This window comes from Aethalodelphis obliquidens, unplaced genomic scaffold, assembly GCF_003676395.1.
Source record: "Aethalodelphis obliquidens isolate GAN/ISIS:26980383/991018 unplaced genomic scaffold, ASM367639v1 scaffold102, whole genome shotgun sequence".
Classification (NCBI taxonomy): Eukaryota; Metazoa; Chordata; class Mammalia; order Artiodactyla; family Delphinidae; genus Aethalodelphis; species Aethalodelphis obliquidens.
This window is the reverse complement of record NW_020838046.1, coordinates 368,957-389,211: the sequence shown is the minus strand read 5'-3', so window position 1 is coordinate 389,211 and position 20,255 is coordinate 368,957. Positions and strand designations below refer to the sequence as shown.

At 42.0% G+C, this 20,255-nt stretch overlaps 1 protein-coding gene across 5 annotated transcripts in view; it reads right to left on the bottom strand.

Annotated features, from left to right (window-relative positions):
• MAPK9 (mitogen-activated protein kinase 9) overlaps positions 1-20,247 on the bottom strand; it is a 59,261-nt gene extending 39,014 nt beyond the window's left edge. For 2 of the 5 annotated variants that reach the window (XM_027096344.1, XM_027096343.1), the window contains exons 1-2: positions 20,099-20,247; positions 1,478-1,648 (exon numbers count right to left, since the gene is read on the bottom strand). In XM_027096344.1, the coding sequence (XP_026952145.1) occupies positions 1,478-1,599 (122 nt within the window). In that variant the 5' untranslated portion in view covers positions 1,600-1,648; positions 20,099-20,247. Of the gene's footprint in view, positions 1-1,477; positions 1,649-20,098 lie in introns of those variants that run through there. The other 3 variants (XM_027096341.1, XM_027096342.1, XM_027096346.1) reach the window with 3 other exon arrangements.
• Between the last annotated feature and the right edge of the window lie 8 nt (positions 20,248-20,255).

Sequence of the window (20,255 nt, the reverse complement as noted above, 5' to 3'; positions counted from 1 at the left end):
TGAAAAACAGTATTTTTTAAAGTAGCATGTAATTTTATTGTCATTTACCATGCTGTAATGAAGTCATTAATTTTAACTGCAAAACCCTTGTAAAGCTCTCCATTATACAATTAATTATGAATTTCTAGTCAAGCTCTTAATGTGGTTATTACATTAAATGTCCTTGATATCAGTCTTGCTTAATTCCCTATGTCAAATTACCATCCAGTTCCAAATAAGAGATGGGTTATAAATCAAAAGAATATTTTACTGTCTAGAACTTTTTATTAACATCAAAGTATCCTAATATGAACCATCCATTCACTTTAAAACTTTCCTGGCACACTGGATTTAAGTACCAATATAGCATGTTATCAATTGGAAGTTAAGATCACCACTATTTTAGATGCAAGCCAGGCATTCCTTCCAAACAGCCCCTTCCCCCTCATTACTTTTTCTGGGAATCTCTGAACTACCACCTCCTCTCAGCTTCCAGGGCCTCTAACTACCTCTAACTACCTAAGCCAAAGAAAACAACTAACTTCCCTGATCACATATCTCTACAACAGAGGATCAATTACTAACCACTGATGCAGATTCTCAACATCTCTAATAAAAATATAAACTCTCCTACCAGACCATCCAAGAGTTCTCTTTTATCTTGAATCCCCTTTACCTACAAGCTGTAATCATTGGGTGTTTAGCTTTACCACAGTTCCTTTTAGATGCAAAGACAATCTTGTTTTTACTAACCAAAAAAAGAAGAAAAGATTTGCCAAAAAACTAAGGGATAAAAAGCTTGGGAGGTGCTGATAACTGTAGTCTAGAAAACATGTGAAAAACTTTACCTTTAGCTGGCCAGTGATGTCGCGGCAGCTGACTGTCTTACCAAGCAAGAGACTAAGGTTCAGGGTCAGACCAACGGTTCTGACGTTCTGGGCTGGACACATAGTTGAAGTGAGACACCAAGGAAGAGACGGCCAGCCCAACCCCTCATACGGCATCCCTTCCTGGTTAATCCATGGGGTGATAATGACACTGACTGGCCTCATCCTGCCAATGAAGGGCAAGGCACTGCAATGACGGCGCCTAGAAATGAATAGGAGTGATTGGGAATAAAAGGGGGAGGGGGGAAAGGTGGCCAGGATGAAGAAATGAATAAAACTCCAAATTTCTGTTACAACTCACTGTCATACCTATTACTCTAATATCATAATGACAGGGGGAATGGAAAAGAAAAAAAAGAGAAAAGAAACAAAGAAAAAAGAAAAATTGCTACCTATTTAAATTTACGCAGCATTCTAAGAATTTGAGCTTGTATCCTACAATCTGACTATATGTAACTAAAGCAAGAGGTTGATTCAATTTAGCTTATAAACCTATAGCAAAGAAAAGGGTATTTTTATCATCAGTGTTTCTAAATTCTGACGACTTAGATCTATTAAGTTTTTATTACAACAAAAACTCAATCTACACTACTGAAACAGACCATACTTACCAGACAATTCCTTGGGCTCCAGAACCAATTGGTTTCAACTGCTGGTAACGTTTTAGGACAGTGAAAGTTGAATCTGCCACTTGTACACTGTAAAACTGACTATCACATTTACTGTCACTCATGATGTAGTGTCATATAATATTCCGAAGAGCTGGTACAGTCGTCAGATTCCTTGAAAGAGAAACAGAATGAACATGGATTCTTACTGAAATTATACATGCATAGCTCACTTAATAGTGTTTCAAATTCATTGGTATATAAGACAATGTGGCTGTAAGTTGGTAAACTGAGTTAGACCAAGTTCTGAACTTAAGCAACATGCAAAAAATGCAAAGACATTTTAATGGTACAAGATTATCATAAAAGGAAGGAATTCTGAGACCCTGCATGACCACATCTTAAGGGATTGGATTAGGAAATAACCACCTTTGGAGAAAAGAATTTGTACATTTTTATTAGCCATGACAAGACTACATCACTACGTGATTCCCATCAGCTTGCTTCCTGTGGGACCAGATTACACCGTGCTGTCTCAACCAGATATGGAGGCACTCTGGAGATGCTGCAAAATGAACGTCTACAATTCATTCATGCAGAAAAACAAATGGACCAGTCTTCTGCTGTGTCCACAAATTCAGGTTAAAGTGACGAACTAGAAAGCAAGTCCGATGCCAAAGTGATTGTAAAAGTGGTAAGTTAAAGAACAACGGGGTGTTGGAGGCCTGGTGACACCTGTGTGTGCCGTGGATGCTCGTGAGTGCGCTCCTACCTTGTGAGGTGGTCCCGGAGCCGGCCTACATTCCCTAAACCCTACATCACTAGTGGGCTTCAATACAGACAGCCATAGACGGAGAACTCTGTCATAAGCTACAGTCAATAACATGGACACTATGTTATCCACGAGGCATGAATATAAACTGGAAGCCCCAGAGCAGCCTTTCTGTGGTTTAGATAGTAGGCTGAGATTCCTACGCTGCAGGAGCCTGTATGATTTTATACAGAAAACAAAGCAAACAGAAATCGGCAGGCAGCTACCTTTACTCCGTTCCCTGGCTTTTGTCTGATAATGTTTATTCAAAAGTTAGCAAGCTATTTATATTGGTCATTTCTTAAAAATTAAAAAGCCAACAATAAAATCATTTAGGTAAATATTCTACACTGCTTACAAACACAGAATTTAAATTTTATTCTACAGCTTCCCCAAATTCCTGCTTGTTTGTTCTAACACCTAATATTTAATATCTACCCACTGAGTTTTTGGAGTGATGATATGTGTTTCAACACAATGATGTCTAGGACTTCCATTAAACATGGAAATTGATTAACAACAAGACTGAACAAAGAATTTAAATCAAATGAATAGTTTCTCCAACTGACTGTTGCTTCATGTTTTACCATTCTCAGGGCAGTGGCTGAGGCACAGCTGGTAGGCACAGCAGCCATTTTGACCAAGAGCCATTGCACACTGGCTGGGGATTGCGTCTGGGAGGCCAGCGTTGCACTGGATAAACTAACACACTGCTCACAACAACCGACAGGAATTATCAGCCCTGTGTTACACTGGAGTGACCCAAGGCTTAGTGAGCTGGCCAAGCCATGCTGCTGTGAGAAGGGGGCCCTAAGCTCTAGGAGGGGAGGGATAGGTCTGTCTTGCTCATGGTGGCACCCTGTACTCCCAGGACAGGAGGACAGGGAGGGCCTGGCCCCTGGGACAGAGTGACCATTCAATATACCTCTGCTGATCAGACCCATAACACTGCAGCTAATGATTCCCTCACGATGCTGCTCTATTTTACTGACATCTGAAGGAGCATCTTTTTCTTAATTTATTTATAGTTTTTAAGAGGCCGAGACAATTCATCTCAACATTTACGGGGTACCTTTGTACAAGAAAGTGATAAATAATATAGAAGACATATATCAAGATCAAACAGGTATTGGTCTTGAAGCAGCCCCTACTTCACTATTTGGAGGAGAAGTGTGAGGAATGAGTCTATTATCTACATTGTAATATAAGTTATAAAGAGGTAAGGGCCATAAGCAAAATAGAAACAAAGCTGAAAGGCAAAAGAGGTCCTACCCACAAGCAGGGGTGCAGAAAACAAGAAGAGCTTCATGGAGGAGGTGGCATTTGCCCTGGATAGTTTTGCCAGAGACAGAGTAGAAGCACAGAACTCAAACTGACTGTGCTCAGACATGGTGAATTGCTCAGCTTGACTAGTGGAGTAAAAATGCAAAGGATCAGAGACAGACTCAGCGAGAAGGCAGGAGCCACTACAACCTGCTATTTCTTGGCCATGTTGTAATGCACCAGCAATACTGGTCATTCATAAAGCATTTCTTGAGCACCACTGTGGACCAGGTCCTTTGCCAGAACCTGCCTTCTGCGTTTAAGCTTACAGAGAGCGTACACTGCGGGTATACTCAGAAGAGATCGGATGCAAGGAGAGCCCTAAACCCAGAAGAATGGAGGTTTAGGGTGAAGGGATAGGAAGTAGCATGTGCAGAGAGCTGGAGGTGCCTTCTAAGCATGACAAATCATTTGAGATTTGATTCTGCTGGGTCATGGGGGGAAAAAACTGGAGAGAAAACAAGGCCAGATCACCCCAGGCCCTGGAAGCCGCTCAGAGCCATCTGGGCCTGGGCCTGAGGGCTGTAGAGCCATCAAAGCACGAGAGGCATGGGTTCACACTTGCTTTTCAGAGAGGTCATTCGGGAAGCTGAGAAAGGGTTGGATTCGAATGGGTAGGACTCAAAACAGGCAGACCTGACAAAAATGGCAGGATTGTGGCAGGTGGGGAAAAGAAGGAAATGCACGGCTTGGAGGAAGAATGTACGTGACTTGTTGCCCTGCAGGAGATGGGGAGAAACAAAGGTGAAACAGCTAGAGGTAAGCAAGAGATAGCTGAGTTGGAAAGTACGGCTTGTTAAGTTAAGTCTGAAGTGGCCAAGGGACAGTATGACAGGCCTAGGCTGCTGACCTACTCCAGGATCCACTCCTCCCTTCATTTTAGTAACAGAAGCCACCCTGTTCCAGCTGGACAAATGGCTACCCAACTAGAGATGACATCTGGTCACTTTCCTGGCAGCCAGCTGTGGCCAGATGACTAACCTTTAGCTAATGAGATGTGAGCAGAAGTGATGTATGCTACTCCCAGATCATTTTTTTAAACAGAAAGCTGCTTGCCTTTCAATCTATCTTTCTCCCTTGCTGTTGGCTGAGGGATCAGCAGTCATAGATCCAGAGATGGAAGTCACATGCTGAAGATGCTAGAGTCACCCACCAGCCTGAGTCTGGAATGACCTTGTGGCACTGAGGTGGCCCCCATTCTGGTCCACCTGCCCACATTGAGATTGGCACAAATTAATCTCAACCTTGTTGAGCAACTCTGGAACTCTCTCTGCTACAGCTGTTGTAACCTGTACTCAGACTGGTACAGTATTAGGTTAGCTTTTGTGAATTTGGGGAGTACATTACATTATTAGGTCAATAATTAACATAATTTCATTTCAAGATTTTAAATAATTTTAAAATTAAAATAAGTTTCCCTTATTAGGCAGAAAAAAAAAAAAATCACCTAAGACAGAATCTGTCAAAGCCACCTCCTCTGTCAATCTTGGGCTTCATGGGCTTCATGAGAGCAAGAGAAAGAACCCCAAACCAAACTAAGAAAGCATGTAATTTAGCTATTAATGAAATCAACTCTTGAGATTGTATTTCAACAAAATGGACCTCAACCTGGTTTCAGAAGACAATTTACAAATTGAGAGGTGTTAAGAATTCTTCATGCAACCACATTACCAACACATTAAGAATTCGTCATGCAACCACATTACCAACACACTGAAGGTGCAGTCCCTGCCTTAACTTCCCTCACCAGAAGATGCTGGTTCCTCACCTCGGTTCCCAGCAGTGGGACCCAGTGCCTACCGTGTTCACTGTCACTCGGCTTCTGCAGGTCTGCCTCTGCCTCCCTCTGCCAAGTCAGAAGCTCCTCAAAAGCAGGGAGGGCCTGTCTTCCCTCTCATAAGACATTGTTCAATGCCCACCATTTTTCCACTGAAAAAGCTCCTAGAAGAACACACTCTGCTCCTACAGACCTAACTGTGGTGAGTGGGTGCCTTGAGGTTAGGAATTGGCAAAGCCTTTGCTAAAGGCATCTGGCTCATGTCCACACTCTCCCCACTTACCATACTGCTTTGATGAATGCTTGTTTAATGAAATGCTCTAATCGAAAATCTCTATTTCTCCAAGACTGGAGACCTGTAAAATCTACCCACTCTATAAATAAACATTGGGCAGGAGAAACCTTCCTACCTGTTTAGAGCCTAGAATAAGAAATGCTTTAAAAAATTTTTTCTCTACCTCTAGTATTCTAAATATAAGCAATTCAGGTACTATAAATATTAAATCTGATTAACTTTTCTAAATAGAAAAATTAGCTCTAACTACAGCTTTACATAGTTATAAAATTTTAAAGTGGGAAAGAACAGTGGAGAGCATACAGTCTGAGTCTTGTGGGGATGACAGCTACCATTTACTGAGTTCTCCTAACAAACTCCTGACGGCCTCCTGTGTGCCAAGCATGAGGTACCAGCTGTCAATGGAGTACTAATTGGACAGTCCCTTCCCTCAAACCACCAACTGCATATTTATCACACCACGTAGGAGGTGTCCTAGGGGAATGCACAGGCTGCATGGCAGAAGCCCAGCAGAGTAGTGTCCAGAGGGCAGAGTGAGAGAACAAGTGGAATGTGTGAGTGAGAGACGGATGTAAAGGAAGGCTTCCTGGAGGAGGCAAGACCTGCGTGCAAGTTAAGTATCAACCTAGGTGTGACGAAACAGGTACTTTCACACATGATGGTGAGAACTATAAATTAGTAAAACATTTTTTGGAAGCAAAATAGGTAATACCTAAGGAAAAATTTAAATGCACAAGACTCCTAACCTGGCAACTACAATTCTATAAATGTATCTGACAAATACATGTGTACAAATATTCAAAGATATTTGTGCAAGGATGTTTGTAGCACTGCTTGTAACAGGCAAAAAACTAGAAATAACCTAAAAAGTACCCTTGGAATGACTGAATAAATTACTGCACAAAAGTATAATAAAGCCATTAAAAACAATGCAGGGACTTTATGCATTGATATGGAAAGATGTCTAAGATATATAAGGAAATAAAGCAAGTTAAAGAAGACTGCATACAGTAAATTCCAATGTATGGAAAAATACACAAACACATGCACACACACACACACACAATATGCTAGCAAGTGCAGAGAAACAGTGGGAAATGAGACTTTCATTCTTGCCATTATAACTTTCTGTTCTTTTTTTTTAAACTATGCACATATTTCACATTTTAAAAACTAAACAAACACTTTTAAATGAAAAGTTGCAAAATGGTCACTCTGACACCTTTACAGAGAATGGATTTGAGGCAGATGAGACTGAAGGCAGGAAGGCAAGTGGGCCAGGTTCTGAGTACACAGTTATACACCTTCTCCTAACAGCCTGTGAGGTGCGTGGTACTGTCCTCACTCTGCAAATGAAGAAACAAAACTGAGACAGTAAGGAACTTGCCCAAATTCTCAGCTGGAAAGTGGCACGGCCTGGATTTGAATTGAGGTGTATTTGACTACTATATCCATGTTTTTCCCAATATACTACTGTAATATCTCTAATTTTACTTAGAAAGTAAAGTGACTGTCCAAGGCCTGGTCAAGACCAGGCCAGAATAACGCAGATCTTCACATCTCATCTTGTTGTCTTCACCCCACTAAGACACTTTCTTCTGATGATGAAGGTAATTCAGTGATCCATAGACTCAAACCTTTAATCACACTAATGTTTCAGAATACCCAGGACATTCAATATTTAAATTAACTGACTGCTGTGATTAAAAGCAGATTTTCACAATCACCCTCTTTGTTTCAATGCTTGCTGCTGAAAGTTTTAATCAAATTGTTTTTTCCTACTTTAATTCATATTAAAAATAGCATAGCACAACAACTTAATCTTTCTTGGATAACCAAAATCTTCACAGCACCTCAGGGCCATTCTTCTGAACATCAGTTCTTAAGTTACAGTACATACTATGATACAGAATTGGTTATTATGTCACTCACAGGGACGTGAGTGACTCCAGCAAGGATTCTTCCTGCCAGCTCCTTGTAGTCGTCAGTCTCCCCATCTCCAGGCCCAATGCCCGATACCCAGTGTTGTGAGTAAAGGCCTCATTGCTCCCCAGACATACCAATAGCCAAAGTGCTCTCCCAGCCTCCATTCCTGATACCTCCAAACCACTGTATATATACCACATTAGAAAGAAAGATCTGTCCACTTGAAAACCTTTACATGAATGCTTATAGCAGCTATATTTGTAATAGTTCAAAACTGGAAACAATCCAGATGTCCTTCAGTGGGTGGGTGGTTAAACAAATTGCTGTATGTCAATACCATGGACCATCACCCAGCAATAAAAATGATCGAACTACTGATATACATTACAACTTGGGTGGGTCATAAGGGTATTATGAAATTTTAGTGACAATTTTTAGTGATAAAAGCCAATTTCACAAGGTCCATAGGACATAATTCCATTTATACAACATTCTTGCAATGAAAATTACCTATATTATAGAGATATAGAACAGGTTAGTGGTCACCAGGGGTTATGGATGGTGGGGGGCAAGGCGGGTGGTGTGGTTATAAACGGGTAGTACAAGGGAGATCTTTGGGATGATGAAATAGTTCTGTAACTTGATGGCAAAGGTGGTGATTATATGAACCTCCACATGTGATAAAATGACATAGAACTGTACAAGCATTGTACCAATGCTAACTGCCTGATGCTGGTATCATACTATAGTTACATAAATATACAACCATTGGTGGAAACTGGGTGAAGAGTGTACAGGACCTCTCTGCTATTTTTGCAACCTCTTGCGAATCTATAATTATTTCAAAATAAGGAATTAAAAGAGATTTGTTGAAAATATGCAGTCATCATACTGCTCTCCTGTTTAAATTCCTTCAGTAGTGACCGACTGCCTTGACAGTAAAATTCTAATTCTTATAACAGCAGAGGAGTTCTGCAGGGCCTCTGGCCCACTCTTCGGCACTATCAAACCACCTGGGAGCAGCAGACCCCAGCTACTGCATACCTCAGGTCTCTGCCTGAGCTGTCCCATCTGCCTGAGATGACTTCCCTCCCCCTTTTGCTCTCCTGGCCAAACTTCATCCTCCAAAGCCTAGTGCAAGCACCTGCTTCTCCTGCAAGTTCTCCTCTATAGGCTTTCCTTTCAAACTGTGCAGGGCATGTCCCTTTTTTGGCACCACATCATGTATTCATTTGCATTGCAAGTCTATCTCTACTTCTACCTGTGAGCTCCTCAAGGGCAGAAAATGTGTCTGATCTACTTCTCAATCCTTTACTAAGTACACAGTGGGTGCCCAGGAAATATATGTTAAGGCAAAACTAAGCAGGAGAGTAAATGTGGTAAGGCAGCTTCGTGCAATGGCTAAGATTAGGACTCTGGAGTCAGAGAGCAGTGGGTCTGCCATTTATCTGGGTGAGTGAACTTGGGCAAGCAATTACACTCATGCGTAGAACGGGAATAACTGCAGAATCAACCTCAGAGGAAAACTAGCACAGTGTCTAGCACAGGGCAAGGTCTCAACGTCAGCTGACCTTAAGACACCCATTCTACTTATCCCAACAAATGTCTGCATTCTGCAAATGTGAATTAAAATCTGGTAAGTGCAAAAGCTGATGACGTGGTTAATACTGGTGAGCATCTCAGTGAAAGACACAATAGACAGGAGGCAATGCACAGAATTTACTTTTCATTCTAGCGTGTGGTAGGCAGATGATGTTTCAGGAAATTTTTGAATTTTTTTTTTTATACAGCAGGTTCTTATTAGTTATCTATTTTATATATATTAGTGTATATATGTCAATCACAATCTTCCAGTTCATCCCACAACCATCACTCCCCCTCCCTGCTTTCCCCCCTTGGTGTCCATATATTTGTTCTCTACATCTGTGTCTCTATTTCTGTCTTGCAAACGGGTTCATCTGTACCATTTTTCTAGATTCCACATATATGTGTTAATATACGATATTTGTTTTCCTCTTTCTCACTTACTTCACTCTGTATGACAGTCTCTATGTCCATCCATGTCTCTACAAATGACCCAATTTCGTTCCTTCCATTGTATATATGTACCACATCTTCTTTATCCATTTGTCTGTCAATGGGCATTTAGGTTGCTTCAATGACCTGGCTATTGTAAATAGTGCTGGAATAAACATTGAGGTGCATGTGTCTTTTTGAATTGTTTTTCTCTGGGTATATGCCCAGTAGTGGGACTGTTGGGTCATATGGTAATTCTATTTTTAGTTTGTTAAGGAACCTCCATACTGTTCTCCATAGTGGCTGTATCAATTGACATTCCCACCAACAGTGCAAGAGGGTTCCCTTTTCTACACACCCTCTCCAGCATTTGTTGCTTGTAAATTTTCTGATGATGCCCATTCTAACTGGTGTGAGGTGATACCTTATCATAGTATTGATTTGCATTTCTCTAATAATGAGTGATGTTGAGCACCCTTTCATGTGTTTGTTGGCAATTTGTTTATCTTCTTTGGAGAAATGTCTACTTAGGTCCTCTGCCTATTTTTTTATTGTGCTGTTTGTTTTTTTAATATTGAGCTGCATGAGCTATTTATATATTTTGGAGAATAATCCTTTGTTGATTCATTTGCAAATATTTTCTCCCATTCTGAGGGTTGTCTTTTCGTCTTGTTTATAGTTTCCTTTGCTGTGCAAAAGCTTTTAAATTTCATTTGGTCCCATTTGTTTACTTTTGGTTTTATTTCCATTAATCTGGGAGGTTGGTCAGAAAAGATCTTGCTGTGATTTAAGTCAAAGAGTATTCTGCCTATGTTTTCCTCTAAGAGTTTCATAGTGTCCGGTCTTACATTTAGGTCTTTAATCCATTTTGAGCTTATTTTTGTGTACGGTGTTAGGGGGTGTTCTAATTTCATTCTTTTACATGTAGCTGTCCAGTTTGCCCAGAACCACTTATTGAACAGGCTGTCTTTTCTCCATTGTATATTCTTGCCTCCTTTATCAAAGATAAGGTGACCATATGTGCGTGGGTTTATCTCTGGGCTTTCTATCCTGTTCCATTGATCTATATTTCTGTTTTTGTGCCAGTACCATACTGTCTTGATTACTGTAGCTTTGTAGTATAGTCTGAAGTCAGGGAGCCTGATTCCTCCAGCTCCGTTTTTCCTTCTCAAGAGTGCTTTGGCTATTCGGGGTCTTTTGTGTTTCCATACAAATTGTGAAATTTTTTGTTCTACTTTTGTGAAAAATGCCAGTGGTAGTTTGATTGGGATTGCATTGAATCTGTAGATAGCTTTGGGTAGCATAGTCATTTTCACAATATTGATTCTTCCCATCCAAGAACATGGTATATCTCTCCATTTGTTTGTGTCATCTTTGATTTCTTTCATCAGTGTTTTACAGTTTTCTGAGTACAGGTCTTTTACCTCCTTAGGTAGGTTTATTCCTAGGTATTTTACTCTTTTTGTTGCAATGGTGAATGGGGCTATTTCCTTAATTTCTTTCTTATCTTTCATTGTTAGTGTATAGAAATGCAAGAGATTTCTGTGCATTAATTTTGTATCCTGCAACTTTACCAAATTCATTGGTTAGCTCTAGTAGAGTTCTGGCGGCATCTTTAGGATTCTCTACATATAGTATCATGTCATCTGCAAACAATGACAGTTTTACTTCTTTTCCAACTTGTATTCCTTTTATTTCTTTTTCCTCTCTGATTGCTGTGGCTAGGACTTCCAAAACTATGTTGAATAAAAGTGGTGAGAGTGGATATCCTTGTCTTGTTCCTGATCTTAGAGGAAATGCTTTCAGTTTTTCACCATTGAGAATGATGTTTGCTGTGAGTTTGTCTCATATGGCGTTTATTATGTTGAGGTAGGTTCCCTCTATGCCCACTTTCTGGAGAGGTTTTTTTATCATAAATTGGTGTTGAATTTTGTCGAAAGTTTCTCTGCATCTATTGAGATGATCATGTGGTTTTTATTCTTTAATTTGTTAATATAGTGTATCACATTGATTGACTTGCATATATTGAAGAATCCTTGCATCCCTGGGATAAATCCCACTTGATCATGGTGTATGATCCTTTTAACTGCTGTTGGATTCTGTTTGCTAGTATTTTGGTGAGGATTTTTGCATCTATATTCATCAGTGATATTGGTCTGTAATCTTCTTTTTTTGTAGTACCTTAGTCTAGTTTTGGTATCAGGATGATGGTGGCCTCATAGAATGAATTTGGGATTGTTCCTTCCTCTGCAATTTTTGGAAGAGTTTGAGAAGGATGGGTGTTAGCTCTTCTCTAAATGTTTGATAGAATTCACGTGTGAAGCCATCTGGTCCTCGACTTTTGTCTGTTGGAAGTTTTTTTTTTTTTTTTTTTTGCAGTACACGGGCCTCTCACTGCCGTGGCCTCTGCCGTTGCGGAGCAACAGGCTCCGGACACGCAGCCTCAGTGGCCATGGCTCACGGGTGCAGCCACTCTGCGGCATGTGGGATCTTCCCGGACCGGGGCACGAACCCATGTCCCCTGCATCGGCAGGTGGACTCTCAACCACTGCGCCACCAGGGAAGCCCTGTTGGAAGATTTTTAATCACATTTTCAATTTCATTACTTGTGATTGGTCTGTTCATATTTTCTATTTCTTCCTGGTTCAGTCTTGGAAGGTTATACCTTTCTAAGAATTTGTCCACTTCTTCCAGGTTGTCCATTTTATTGGCGTAGAGTTGCTTGTAGTAGTCTCTTATGATGCTTTGACTTTCTGCGATGCCTGTTGTAACTTCTCCTTTTTCATTTCTAATTTTATTGCTTTCAGTCCTCTCCCTCTTTTTCTTGATGACTCTGGCTAAAGGTTTATCAATTTTGTTTATCTTCTCAAAGAACCAGCTTTTAGTTTCATTGATTTTTTGCAATTGTTTTCTTCATTTCTATTTCATTTATTTCTGCTTTGATTTTTATGATTTCTTTCCTTCTACTAACTTTGGGTTCTGTTTGTTCTTCTTTAATTGCTTTAGGTGTAAGGTTAGGTTGTTTATTTGAGATGTTTCTTGTTTCTTTAGGTAGGATTGTATTGCTATAAACTTCCCCCTTAGAACTGCTTTTGCTGCATCCCATAGGTTTTGGATCGTTGTATTTTCATTGTCATTTGTTTCTAGGTATTTTTTGATTTCCTCTTTGATTTCTTCAGTTATCTCTTGGTTATTTAGTAACGTATTGTTTAGCCTCCATGTGTTTGTGTTTTTTACATTTTTTTCCCTGTAATTTATTTCTAATCTCATATTGTTGTGGTCAGAAAAGATGCTTGATATTATTTCAGTTTTTTTAATTTACCAAGGCTTGATTTGTGAACCAATATATGATCTATCCTGGAGAATGCTCTGTGTGCACTTGAGAAGAAGTGTAATCTGCTGTTTTAGATGCAATGTCTTATAAATATCAATTAAATCTATCTGGTCTATTGTGTCATTTAAAGCTTGTGTTTCCGTATTCATTTTCTGTCTGGATGATCTGCCCATTGGTGTAAGTGAGGTGCTAAAGGCCCCCACTATTATTGTCTTCCTGTTGATTTCCTCTTTCATAGCTGTTAGCATTTGCCTTATGTATTGAGGTGCTCCAATGCTGGGTGAATATGTAATTGTTATATCTTCTTCTTGGATTGATCCCTTGATCATTATGTAGTGTCCTTCCTTGTCTCTTATAACATGCTTCATTTTAAAGTCTATTTTATCTGATATGAGTATTGCTACTCCAGCTTTCTTTTGATTTCCATCTGCATGGAACATCTTTTTCCATCCCCTCACTTTCAGTCTGTATGTGTCCCTAGGTCTGAAGTGGTTCTCTTGTAGACAGCATATATATGGGTCTTGCTTTTGTATCCAGGTGTTATTTGTCGTTTTTTACTTGTTGCTTTTAATAATTTTTCTTTGTCTTTAATTTTTGTCAGTTTGATTACTATGTGTCTCAGCGTGTTTCTCCTTGGGTTTACCCTGCCTGGGACTCTCTGCACTTCCTGGACTTGGATGGCTATTTCCTTTCCCATGTTCGGGAAGTTTTTGACTATAATCTCTTCAAATATTTTCTCAGGTCCTTTCCCTCTTTCTTCCCCTTCTGGGACCCCTATAATGCGAATGTTGGTGCGTTTAATGTTGTCCCAGAGGTCTCTTGGGCTGTCTTCATTTATTTTCATTCTCTTTTCTTCATTCTGTTCTGCAGCAGTGAATTCCATCATTCTATCTTTCAGGTCACCGATCCATTCTACTGCCTTAGTTTTCTGCTATTGATTCCTTCTAGTGCATTTTTCATTTCAGTTACTGTATTGTTCATCTCTGTTTGTTTGTTCTTTAATTCTTCAAGGTGTTTGCTCTTTAATTCTTCTAGGTCTTTGTTACACATTTCTTTCATCTTCTCGATCTTTGCCTCCATTCTTTTTCAGCGCTCCTGGATCATCTTCACTATCGTTATTCTGATTTCTTTCTCTGGAAGGTTGCCTATCTCCACTTCACTTAGTTGTTTTTCTGGGGTTTTACCTTGTTCCTTCACCTGGTACACAGTCCTCTGCCTTTGCATTTTGTCTGTCTTTCTGTGAATGTGGTTTATGTTCCACAGGCTGCAGGACTGTAGTTCTTCTTGCTTCTGCTGTCTGCCCTCTGGGGGATGAGGTTATCTAAGAGGCTTGTGCAAGCTTCCTGATGGGAGGGACTGGTGGTGGGTAGAGCTGGGTGTTGCTCTGGTGGGCAGAGCTCAATAAAACTTTAATCTGCTTGATGGGTGGGGCTGAGTTCCCTCCCTGTTGGTTGTTTGGCCTGAAGCAACCCAGCACTGGAACCTACAGGCTTGAACTTCTGCTGCCAGTGTCCTTGTCCCTGTGGTGAGCCAAAGCTGCTCACTGCCTCTGCAGGAGACTCTCCAACACTAGCAGGTAGGTCTCGTTCTATAGTCTGCTATAGGGTCATTGCTTCTTCCCCCTGGGTCTTGATGCACACACTACTTTGTGTGTGTCCTCCAAGAGTGGAGTCTCTGTTTCCCCCAGTCCTGTTGAAGTGCTGCAATCAAATCCCGGTAGCCTTCAAAGTCTGATTCTCTGGGAATTCCTCCTCCTGTTGCCGAACCACCAGGTTAGAAAGCTTGATGTTGGGCTCAGAACCTTCACTCCCGTGGGTGGACTTCTGTGGTATAATTGTTCTCCAGTTTGTGAGGCACCCACCCAGCAGTTATGGGATTTGATTTTATTGTGATTGCACCCCTCCTACCATCTCACTGTGGCTTCTCCTTTGTCTTCAGATGTGGGGTATCTTTTTTGGTGAGTTCCACTGTCTTCCTGTCAATGACTGTTCAGCAGTTAGTTGTGATCCCAGTGCTCTTGCTAGAGGGAGTGAGCACATGTCCTTCTACTCTGCCATCTTCTCAGGAAATTTTTAGAAGACACCCACTTTCCAACATATAATAGTAGTTATGTTTCTGAGAGTTAAGAATTGGAAAAATGGATTTTCTTTTTTTCGGTACGCGGGCCTCTCACTGTTGTGGCCTCTCCCGTTGCGGAGCACAGGCTCTGGATGCGCAGGCTCAGCAGCCATGGCTCACGGGCCCAGCCGCTCCGCGGCATGTGGGATTTTCCCAGATCGGGGCACGAACCCGTGTCCCCTGCATCGGCAGGTGGACTCTCAACCACTGCGCCACCAGGGAAGCCCGGAAAAATGGATTTGATTCTAGAATCAGAGCTGGAGGATTTACTACCTGGGTTGCACCCTCATGCTTAGATATGCTGAAATCAAACTAGTAGCAGCATCAGTTTAGATATACAATATTTAAATAGTCAAACAAATTAAATCATTTACAGTTCTGTAGAAATACATGTGTGTGTATGTTTATGTGTGTGTATATATATATTTTTTTCTTTTTTAAGGAAAAGGAGTTTTTTAAAAGCAATCATTCTCAATTATTCTTTCTCTTAAAATCATTGTAGGGGAGTGGAGATATGTTTTTTAAACAAATTGTTCTAAAAAAACCATATGTTTTTAAAACGAATCCCCAAGTTTTTCCTACACTGGCCTATGGAAAGACAAAGTAACAGGTGGTTTTCACACTGTTCATTCTCCTAATAGCTAAATAATTCAGCTATAGAAATATTCAAATAACAACTTCACAATGGGCAAGAACCCGTTTAACATAATGAGAGTTAATATTAATGTCTCTCTTTTTTTTTTTTTTTTTTTGCGGTACGCGGGCCTCTCACTGCCGTGGCCTCTCCCGTTGCGGAGCACAGGCTCCGGATGTGCAGGCTCAGCGGCCACGGCTCACGGGCCCAGCCGCTCCACGGCATGTGGGATCCTCCCAGACCGGGGCACGAACCCGTGTCCCCTGCATTGGCAGGCGGACTCTCAACCGCTGCACCTGCAGGGAAGCCCAATGCCTCTCTTTTAAGGGGAAAAAAAAACTGCCTCATTTGTAATCCATATATCCTTAGAATCTATTTTTACTATTCCTGAAATGTTTCAGTGTATGTAGTCTTTGCTTAAGAAAGGGTCTAAGGCAAAATTAGCTGGGGAGAAAAAGGAGTAGAATACTTTATAGAATCCAAAAACAAAAAAAGAACCAAGAAACCAAATGACATTAAATAAAATCAAATCTGTTGAATTTCACCATCAAATGTTTAGTAAATTTCCTTAGCTGTAAGGAATTCCTATGCTAAAATGGAGACAATTCTTGCTCTTTTTTTTTTTTTTTTTTTTTTTTTTTTGCAGTACGCGGGCCTTTCACTGCTGTGGCCTCTCCCGTTGCGGAGCACAGGCTCCGGACGCACAGGCTCAGCGGCCACGGCTCATGGGCCCAGCCGCTCCGCGGCATGTGGGATCCTCCCAGACCGGGGCACGAACCCGCGTCCCCTGCATTGGCAGGCGGACTCTCAACCACTGCACCACCAGGGAAGCCCCGCTCATTATTTTTATATCTATTAATTTACACCCCAACATTTTCCAAAGAGGATTTGAGGCACCTTTTAACAATACTTTAACTGGCAATCCAAAGGCCAATAAAAAATGTGAAAAGATCTACAGTCCTTTCTAAAAAATGAGTTCTTACCGGGCAAAAGATATACAAACTTGTCCCCGAAATAATATGCCCTCTTAATGAATCAATGGGTCCAGGCACTGAGCATCAACAGCGGCTAACATCATAGTGTGAGCCAACCAGGACTACTTGCCTCTAGAGGAAGCGTGCACCCCCTTAGGAAGGCACCCTGGATCCAACCAAACCTCGCCTAGATCCAACTACAACTTTTCAAGAAATACAGAGGAACAAGAAATTACATTGGAGAGGTACAATCAGTAAAATCCCAATAATGGAAAAGCTATTGCTTTAACAAATAAACTACAAGGAAAAGAAAAAAAGAAATAAAGGGGGATCTACAGATTAAAAGAAATTTAAAAGACATATGAACTTATCACAATGTATGGACCTTATCTGGATCCTGATTCCAATGAAGAAACTATTAAAGAAACTATAAAATTTATGAGACAACTAGAAATTTGCATGCTGACTGGCTATTTGATGATATTAAGGAATTATTGCTTTTCAAAGTTTAAAAGACTCCTTATCTTTTAGAACATAAACTGAAAACTTCATGGATGAAATGACATCATAGTTAGGATCTGCTTGAAAATAATAGGTGGGGTGAGGTGTATGGATGGGATTAGGGACAAACAAGATTGTCCATGAGTTGGTAATTGTTAAAGCCAGATACTACTCTGTCTACTTCCGTATATGTTTGAAATTCCTCATAATAAACAGTTGAAGACTGATGTTGAAACTAGTTCATACAATCACAGAAGGCCAAATACAAATTTAATTTTCCTTAATTCTTAGGGAAAATTATGTAAAAATGTCACCTTCTTAACCAAGTATAACTACATATTTAGATTGGAAATAGCTGCCCTACTGCCAAATCAATAGTCTTAAGAAAAAAATGTGGTTTTGTTTTACCTTAGGCATCATGAAATAAATTGGCTTACTCACTGTTAATTTCTTCATCTGGCACTTTTCTCTATCCAGAAAATTAAGAAATTTGATTTTAAATAGACAAATTGAGGTGTACCCTCTAACATTTATTTAGGGAGGCCAAATAAACATATTTTAATCTGTCAACAAATTATTTATAGTGGTATCCTGAAAATTAAATCCTCAGGAGTGGATTCTCCTCAGGAGACTCAGGAGAATCAAAACTTTTCAGAGAAGACTATGCCAAAATAGTATTATTTTTAACCCTGCAGAATCCTTTTGAAGGGGGAAAAAAAGGGTTAAATGAAGGGAAACATTATCTAAATTGGATGTTGTTCTTCCAGAACAAATGAAGAGCCAAAAGAGAATACTCAGAGCTGAGGGACCCAGGAAAGAATGCTGATCTGGGGGATACCTGGGTTCAAATTTCACTTTCCAGCTGCTTGCTATGAAACAAGACTGCTGAAACTCTGGGAGCCTCTGTTTCCTCCTCTGCAAAAATGGGCTTCATAGCTGCTATCACAGAGCTCCAGTGACAATTAAATGAGAGTACCTGGACAAATAGGGCCTAGCTCCTCTGGCCTTGGGCTACCTTTCCAGCTCATTGCAACTCTTCCCTCCTATACAACCTGCACTGGAGGTCGACAATCCTGCAACAAAGCTGAATGAGGTCTGTATTTTGCTTGTTTCACAGCATTTAAAACATTTTAAAATTAGCTACTGCCAACATTTCAAAATCAAGAGAGTGTAGATACAAACGTCAAGTTCTGACTTCTTTCTAAAAATTGCTGGGTGAGCTGGGTCTGGTTCTCCAGGGTCCCCACTACTCCAAGCTCTCTTACACCTGGCCCAACAGGCTGATTTTGACCCCACATTGGTCTAAAGTTCTTCCTTCACCCTGCCCTTTCCCACTTCTTGCCTCCCCCACCTGACAAGTTTCTCATCACCATTCAAGGCTCAACTCCAGCACCAGCCATCACCTCCTCCAAGTTTCCATGGCACAGCCCCCCCTCTACAGCCAGCTGTCCTAATACTCTCTACATGTCTGCCTTCCCTACTGGGCTCTTGGGCTCTCTGGAGGAAGGGACCCTGTTGCTATTGCCTTTGTGTCCCCAGGGCCGAGCAGAAAGCCTGACCTAGATAATGTAGAATTCAGTAAATGTCTCCTGAATGTGTGGAAGGAAGTTACAGCTAAAACATTACAAAAATGTAAGATTTTATATCACAGCTTGTTCTGACAGTTACCAAATAAAGGGGTCAAGGACATTAAAATGTTTCACAAAATGAAAGCAAGTTTCCATCCGCATACTAGTTTCACAAGTTAGTCTGAAGTCACTAAACAAACATAAAGGAAAAGCAACAGGCGGGCAGGGTCATTCATTCATTCACTGGACTGATATTACTGAGTACTTACTGTGTGCTTTCTAAGCACTGGGGATAAAGCAGTGGACAAATCAGACAACTACCTGTTTTCATAAAGCTACATCCTAGTAGGAGAGACAGAAAATAAACAGGCAAATCAATAGAATAGTTTCAAACCAGATACTAGGAAGAAAATTAAACAACATAATGAGAAAGAATTACTAACGGAAGAAAGAGGGTGGTCAAGGAAGGCATTGTGTAAAGTGAGACATCTGACCAGAAGAAGAACCAGAAGGAGCCAGCTGTGCAAAGATCCGGGAGACAACGCCAATCACTGGACACAGCAAGTGCAAAGGTCCTGAGGTAAACAGAACGTTCAAGGCAAGTAAGGTGGGTGGGACAGGAGAACAGTGCTCTGGGTTGGGGGAGTGGTGGGGGGGTGGAGGGGTGGGTTGGTGGGGTGGGGTGGGCAGGGCCCGCTCTGGCGTTGCTGGGCACTGAGTGTGCAATGACAAGGCATTGGAGCAGCGTTAGTATGGGGGACTACGGGCGAATGGGGAGGGGGTTCCTGCCACACTCAAACCAGCAAGGAGCAGTATGCCGCCCAATTTTTCACAAATGTGCACTGGGCTCCTGCCCAGGCGCTTTCACACACATTCATATAGCCTGACAACAACACTGTCCCAAAGGGCAGACATTTCTCCCACTTTGCTGAGGGGAAAACCGAGAAACATCAAGTGTCAGTGCCTTTGCTAAGGTCGCAGGAACCAAATCCCAGGCTTCTGAGCATCCCGGAGCAGGTGTGCTGCCGTGTGCCAAACAATCGGGGAGGGGGGGGGCGCCCACAGACCCTACGGTAGGTCTGCCAAGGCCAGACTAGGGAGCGGGCCCTCAGCTTTGGGGTGCTGACAGCCGGTAGGGAGGGGTGACTGCGGCAGCCCGGGGGACGAGGGGCTGCGGCCGGGGTCACCAGCACCCCGCAGACCCCGGTCGGTCCCACAGAACCCGGTCCTCCAGCCCCGCGCTCCCCCTTCCCCGCGGATCCCGGCCGCGCGGCCCTCCCGCCGTCCCTCCCCAGCGAGGCTCGGCCCGAGAGTCCCCGCTGGGCCTAACCCGCCCGCCGGGCTCACCTCGCCTCCCCGCCGCCGCGCCAAGAGGAGAGGGCAGGCGGGCGGACTGGCGGCGCTGCGCGCTGGCGGCTCGCGGCTCCGCTGCCCGGGGCTCGGCCGGCCGCCCCGCCCCGCTCTGCTCCGCTCCGCCCCGCCGCCGTCGCCGCCGCCGCCGCCG